The sequence below is a fragment of the Cryptomeria japonica genome, chromosome 3 (assembly GCF_030272615.1).
Source record: "Cryptomeria japonica chromosome 3, Sugi_1.0, whole genome shotgun sequence".
NCBI lineage: Eukaryota > Viridiplantae > Streptophyta > Pinopsida > Cupressales > Cupressaceae > Cryptomeria > Cryptomeria japonica.
In genome coordinates this window covers 609602053-609610098 of record NC_081407.1, presented here as the reverse complement: position 1 = coordinate 609610098, position 8046 = coordinate 609602053, and the positions used below count along the sequence as shown (strand labels likewise).

The window sequence follows — 8046 nt, the reverse complement described above, 5'->3', positions numbered from 1 at the left end:
ATTGTCAAAAATATTATTTTCATTTGAATTTAGAATTAAGTTGTATTTTAAACAATAATATTTTATTTTTTATAGAAACAAATTATTTTTGTTGTGTTAAACTATTAGTCCATTTGTGTTGAAAATGAAGGTTATAGATAAAAAGATTTATGATTTCTAAAAGGTATTGAGATCATTTAGGTTGCACAAAAATTATATTTTAAAAAGCTATGATATTGTTCTAATAAAAAAATATATTTCTTTTCTCAATTATTAGGGAAATCATGATTAAGCTTTAAACAAAGTTTTTATAAGTTAGTTTTAAGAAATTTCTCAATAGACATGTTGATGTGGTGGTTTTAATGATGAGTCACACCTGTGCAAATTAGTTGTGAATAGAATAGAGCCAAATTCATATTTCTAAGAAACATAGAGCTCGTATGATATAACATGAAACCACTACATTCTTGCAAATTCTTCCCACACAACTATTGACCCCTCTCCCTCATATTCAACTTTAAATGGTCATAATTTTTTTGACAATCCTTCACATTTCATGAGATAGTTAAAAGTATGTATTGTTCTCACCTTTTGTCTTTGTGATGGAAAATGATTTATTTCACTTCTTAATAAACGTAATTATGTTTTTTTTATATATTTATAAGTTCTCATGCATTCATGTTGGTCTTGGCCACCATTTCATTGTTTTTTAATTTACATGTGAACTAATTATCGATAATATTTTATAAATATATGATAAGATTAAATTTTACAACCGCAATTACTATATAAATAAGTGAACTTGTTCAACTATTGATACTTCTCTACAATTTTGATAAAAAAATTAAAATAAGAAATTATTTGAATACATTAATAGGGTTTATTATTATATTATATTATATGAAAAACATTAAATGTAATTCCATCATCTTGTCAAATGAGCCTTGTAATGTGAAAGGAGCATAATTGCTTTCCTCTATGTTACTGAAAATTACTTTTATTTTATCATGATATAAAATAGAATTTCAGAAATGACAAGAAACAAATAAAAAAGAATTATTTATTCACTCTTCTTTTCTATTATTTTATTAAAAATTAATTTTTAATAAGAAAGTATTATTTCAATACATTAACAACGAAATTGGATGTAATTTCATCATCTTTCATATATCAAAGAGGTCTTGTGATGTAAAAGAAACATGAGTGTTTACCTCTCTCTTAGTGGTAATAGCTTTTACTTTATTACTTTATGACATAAAATGGAATTTGAAGCAAATAAAGAATAATTATGCCCATGAAGGCGAATATTTGGACCCACTAATATTCCTCACGTCATATGTCTAATCGTTTTAGACTATCAAATGTCTTCACTAAGATGCGTTCGGTTAAACAGCGTTTCGACTTGTCTTAAACATTTTTGCAGTTGAACCCTGCAAATATGTGAGAGATATTAACTATTACGCATTTTAATAGTTTACTTACTTTTAAACACTGCAAATATGTGTGAGATAATCTTAACTATTACGCTTTTTTATTGTAGTTTACTTACTGTTAAACACTGCAAATTATAGATGCAAGTGATGTTTAAGTTAACGACATAGACTTGTCCGAATTTCCATTGGGCAGACTTCTTCAGTGTTGGAAACACATGTACCTGCTTATATCAACTCACTTTGCCCTTTCTCACTTTGCATTTTTCTCTGTGTAAGAGACAAATGGAGTATTCTAAGCTGTTCGGAGTTGTGGCCTTCATATGCTTTAGCATTCCCATGATCGCATCTTCTTCGGACGGACATTTCAAATTGAGGGTGAATTTAACGCGCAGATCAGAGGGAGACTTCAATTTTACCCAGCAACTGAGTGGAGTATTGCCGGAATTCCTACACTCAATCTACACCGATCTTCCATCCCTCCACGTATTCCAGAGTTCCCTGCACTAAGCAATTTTCTGAAGAGATTTAAAACTGGATGCAATCCAGATTGTATGCTTAATTATAGGTATGACGTTGGTTCTGAGACCAGCGGTGACCTGGCTTACGAGTCATTGTCCATTGGGAGCGGCAGCGACAGCATGATTGCAGGGATTGCTTTTGGATGCGTCCATAACAACCAAGGACGAGGATTTTTTCAGGGTGGCGGTCTTGTGGGCCTTGGAACAAGTCCTATCTCACTCATCTCCAAGGTACATAACAAATTCACTTACTGTCTCTTGTCCATCACGGACTCTCCTTCACAAACTAGCCCTCTCATTTTCGGTGCGGCCGTAAATATTCATTCTAGAACTTTTGATCTGCAATCGAACGGTGCCGGAGGCATGATCATCGACTCGGGAGCCACAATTACCTATCTAGTCCAGAAAGCAATTCAGAATGCCATTGATCTTACCCCTACAGACGGATCTTACTTATGTATTGCCATTGATCTCAACATGCCTTGGTTGTCATTAGTGATTGGTTGGTATAAATGATGTTGAGTTTTCAATGCAGTTGTGCTGAGAGATTTGCTTTGCATATCTTCTATGTTGTATACCTATTCACGTGGTTTGCATATGTTGTTAAGATATATTTAAAGATATTATATTCTAGATTTGGTGCTCCATATTGCTATGATAAGCAAGTCACGTTTATCAGTATGTTTGACAGTGTTTCAGTATCAAATGGATGTTCCACATTTGATCGTGTTATGGTTTTCGATGTTGTGGTTTTGGAGTTAAGTTTATAATGTCCTTGGCCTCATTCTTTTTAGTTGGCTTGTGTTCTTGGGTTTTGAAAGCATGGTTTCAAAGTTTGATGGTGTTTACACTTCATGTTATTATTTTGATGATTATGGATTGTTGTATAACATCTTTGATGTTTATTTTGGTCCTAATTAAGATGTGTTGTGGTCCACTTTACATTCTTTTCCACCATGGGAATGTTTAGTTCAGACCTAATTTAAATTGTGTTCGGTTGGGATGCTTAGCCGACCTTGGGAGAATTTGCATATGTAAGAATGATAATATACATAGAGGTGTGAGTATAGTTGAAGGTGTGAAAGAAAGTGAAATGTGATGAAGGTGTATTGAAAGAGGATCTATTTTCTTGATCGATTGAAGACTGGTATTTGAGTTGGTGAAAATTGTTGAGTAGTGTGAACTTTCATGTGTTCACTACTAGAAGCAGTGAGTTGAAGGTGTCTACATATCTTATGGTTGCAGAAGTGCATTTGTTATGGATTCTTTCTCTTTTATTCTTCTTCATTTTGGCAGTGAGCCCTTCGATATTGAGCCTCTCTTTCTTTCTCTTGAGCAGTGAAACCTCTTGGCAATGAGCCTCTGGAAGTGGTCCTTTCTTAGTAAAAATCACCTTAACTAGTGTCACCCTAACAGGTGTTCATATATGGAGAATAACATTCTCCATGGTTTTTCCCTTAAGAGGGTTTTTCGCATAAAATCTGGTGCTTCATTGTGTATGGTGTGCTCTAGTTTTCATGCTCATATCTTTTCATGGATTATGTTAAAGTTAAAAAATAGATTTAAGATTTTATACAACTGATTCACCGTCCCTCTTAGTTGTCTTGTGCGCTAGAATATTCAACAATTGGTATCAAAGTTTTAGTTCCTTAGAGAAGAGCTTAACCACTTCAGGAGATCCTAATGGTGCACATATTGACAATTCTTATGCTTGATGAATCTAACTATGCTTTCTAGAATGTGAAGATGCAAAGTTACTTGATTTCTTTTGGCTATGAAGTATGGAAGTCTATTACATAGAAATACACTAAACCAAAGACTAGTGTGAATACTCTAGATGAAATTAAGTAATTTAAAGACAATGAAAAGGCAAGATTTTCTATCTTTAGTGCTCTTTCTAAGACTGGATTAACAAAAGTTGTATCTTCGGAATCTACTAATGAAGTTTGGGATAAATTAGAAAATACTTATGAGGGAGATGATATTATTTTTTATTAAGGTAAACAGGTTTTATAGGGACCCGAAACCCAAAAGTTTTACAATAACCAGAAAATAAGCATTAAAGTCTATAACCATCAGCAAAAGCTAAACGAACTTGGGCCAAGCCCACAAAACAACCTACAAAACAAAAGTGACTAAGACTAGCAAAAACATAGGCCTATTGATAAGAATGCATCAAATCTGCAATCTTCTGAATCTTTCCTGTTGATAGCCACCAACTCGTCCTTGATAAATCCAGAGCTGCCTTGCTTCTGGTACGGGTACACAAACCTGTCGTAGTATGGGAACGAGAAATTTGACCACCTACACCCTTCACTTTCTTATGGTGAGACATGTTATGCAACCATATAAGCAATTATCGATCCAAAAACATACTCTCCACATGCTATGGTGAGACCCATGAAATAACAACCACACATCTACAAATAAAATTTGGACCTAAGGATAGGTCAAACATAGAATCTCAAAACTAGCAAAGAATAATGCCACAACACCCAAAGAACACAAATATGTTTCTGGACATAACTATCATAACCATGATATTGAAACTATATCCAATGAATATTGCAATAACACTTAACATCAACAAAAGATTCTAGACCCAAGCACTTCTAGAACAACCAACACAACAACTGCACCAACTATGCAGGAGGATAAATTTGCACCATAAACATTCCAGAGAATTTTGGAACAATAAGTCTAACATCAAATATAGCCACAACCAAATATCAACACAAACTTCCAACAAGTTCAGCTTTAGCAATCTAGCATTGGGATGGTGAGGGGTGGGGGGTGGGGGGCGGGGGTGCAATAGCATTTGATTGAATTTTTGAAACTAATAGGCGGGGCCATGAATCTGGCTAAAGAGTTGGATAATAACCATTTTTTAACCACTTGCCAGACTTGAGTTGAGTGGGGACTAAATTGCTTACATTTATCAAAGAATCTAATATTTTCCTTAAAGTTAAAAATTATGGTGGCAACAAGCACCTCCTAGAAACTCTTCTTATTGAATTCATGAAGTTTCCACAATCTGTAGTGATTTGTTTTTTATTCTTCTAAATTAGACCTTGTAGATTCTTTGGCAATGTAAAAATATACACGGTTGAGTCGATAAGAATAACAAACAAACATCTTCTTGTTTCAGAAAAATCTATTGTTTCTTTCTTTCCATAGAAACCGTCTAGAATGGAAAAAGGTTCGCCACCATAGCTCTTTAATAAGGGGATGATTTGAAGGACAAGACTAGCTCAAAACAAAATCCTTTAAATCTCATCAAATTAACCATCAAATAATATATTATTAACAACCATCCTAAGAGCCTTCCATAACAAATATTGGTACAATAATGTACATGACTTTTAAGTATTGCTTGCAACACTATAGAGTTAGAAAGAGTGGACAAATTCAACCTAAGTATAGTCCCTATCTGAGATTCTTTATTGATAACCAATTTTGCATAAAACGTCCTATAACTAAACTTAAAAAATATCACATGCACTTGGGAACCATTTAACATTGTTACATAATCTAATTTTATTGCACATTCTATAGTATGAAAAGCATTACTAAGGGTCTTAACCCTTCAATAATTGAAACACAATTATAGCTTTACCTTACCAACAATGTATTTGATACTATTACCACCAAGGAAAAATTTCCATCCAACATAACTTGTTCCCTTAAACAAAACAATATTTACAGGTCCCCATGAAAAAGATTAAAGAACAAAATATTTATGAATTTGAGTTGAAATTATTTTTGAGGTTAAAGTACTTCCATATCAAACCTGAAATTTCTCCCTAGACAAAAGAATGTTGGTTCGATAGTTACTTGTGTATTTATAGTCCTCAATCCAATTTAATATAGCCTAATTATTGTAAGGGTTTGCCTTATTTTTATTAGAAAATCACATAGATAAATGTATCGAATTTCTCGTCTTAAACTATCTATGAATTGCCTATATTTGAACTAATTTTTCCTATCAATAGAAATATGTTAGAAAGTTATTCAAGACAATGAACTAAACTAATCCCAAATCTAAATATTCAAATGACTTGAAAAATAAACTAACATAAAAATATATACATTTAAAATTGAACCAAAGAATAAAAATTTATAAATTTTCTTTATAAACTAAAAATATAATAAGATTTAAAAGATAGTCAAAAATTTTTGTTGAATAATATGTTGATAAATTTGAGGAAAATAGGTTTAGCTAATATTATTTCAAAAACAAAACTATCTTAAATACTTTAGAACTATTATAGGATTTTTATGTAAACCTAGTCTAGAAAAATAAAATTGACTTTATATCTATATAATTTGTCCTCTAAAGATAACATTTTGGAGTAGTCCAGACAAAAATAATCCAAAAATATGTAAAGTCTTGAATTGAATTACAAGAGGCAAAGGTATCTAAGTTATTAACCACGCAAAATAGACATATACTAGTGAGTAGGAGACAAATTTGTATCTACATTAAAACATTTATAAGGGTTATTATCGTTCAAAATAAAAATATCTAAAAGTTTAATTAATTAATGATATTAGATTTTCACTTTATTTTTTATTACGGGAAAAACATGTTTTGAAGGGACCTCGAAACCCTTTACAAGAGATCCTTAAAAGATAATAGTGTTAAGAAACAAGAAAAGACATTCTGCAAAAAACCAACATAGTTTTGGGAAAAAGCCAGCATAAAATCCCAACAAAACTAGCAACATCCAGCCAAAACCGAAAAAAGAGAAATTACTTAATGTTTTTAAGGGCATTAGCCAATTTTTCGCTAATCTCTTGCATATCTTTGATATTATCCCTGAGCATTGGGATTTCCTTGGAAGAGGCCAATGCAGCTTTTTTAATACTCACCCTAGTCCTTTTGGCTGCACCACCAGGAGCACTATCCATGTTCCCTGCCTCAATAGCATCCTCATAAACATCTAGGTCCACAACAGGTTTGGAAGTATTGGATCCATCAAGGTACTTGGCAATTTCCTCCATATTCCTAGTCACAGAGTTAAGGATATCTAGAATCATAATCAAGAAATTCTTACTGGCTGTCTTTCCTTCCTCTAGCTTACTAATATGAGCTTCCAACTTCTCCACTTTTTCCTCCATAACCTTTTTCTAGTGCTTTTGATTACTTTCATCTTTCTTTCCCTGCTCTTCCTACTACTTACCAATTTTTTCTAGTTTATTGATTCTTTCATATACCCACCTATCAAAACCCATACGAGCCTCAGACTAGTTCTTAAGTTTATCCAGAATAATCCCATCTCTAGCTTTATCATGTTCCCTGCTCGTTTCCTCCTTATCCTTGTTCTGCTCAATTTCCATTTCCCTTTCATCCTTATTAATCTGATTGTCCTGTTCCTCCATAGGCTGACTATTAATATTACCAATACTCGCACTATGGGTAGGGCTGTTTTGATTAGAAACATCCTCTACTCCTCCTTCCTCTTCTTTCCAGCTCTCCTCTCCATTAGACTCATCAGTCTCCATCTCACTTCCTTCTTTTCCCATGTCCTCAGAATCAACCTCCGTATCCTTTTGTTTATCCATGTCCTCTTGAATTTTCTCCACAATGGCTTTTTAACCTTTTTACTCTATATCAGCTCATCATTACTGGGTCCACATTCCTCAATTTTCCTCTTTCCTTTCCCTAGTGACACTGACAACCTCTTGTTTTTCTCAATAGCCAAAATCTTACAATGCTCATAAATGAGTAATATAAGGCCATAATGAAGCACAGGAGAAGGGGGGTTATTACTATGCTTGTTCAAAGACTGCGGCAAAGACCTGAAAAGGTAATAAGGCAGAGAAATCCTCTTCTCATGTATAAAGTGATTTAGAAGCACAAAATGGTAGGTGTGGACCCTAGTGAAATGACCCTCCACAATAATATACTCCATAATTGCATTAAGCACACAACCCCAAATTTTTTTGATATTAGATGCATCATAATACCCCCAGAAGCTTTTCCTAATTTTGCTCTCTCCTTCTCTTTACATGGAAACAACTTCACTACATTATTAGACACTTTCAGGTCCCTAAAGAAATTAAGACCAGAATAGGCCATACCTGTGACCTTAGAAATGAGGTCCGTGTCTAGC

The 8046-nt window shown here is 33.3% G+C and overlaps 1 protein-coding gene across 1 annotated transcript; it reads left to right on the top strand.

Moving 5' to 3' along the window:
* Positions 1 to 1354: 1354 nt before the first annotated feature.
* LOC131064011 (aspartic proteinase nepenthesin-1-like) lies at positions 1355 to 2446 on the top strand. The gene is made up of 2 exons (XM_057998027.1): positions 1355 to 1363; positions 1742 to 2446. Exons 1-2 carry the CDS (start codon positions 1355 to 1357, stop codon positions 2444 to 2446), a joined length of 714 nt encoding a protein of 237 aa, XP_057854010.1.
* Positions 2447 to 8046: the final 5600 nt, after the last annotated feature.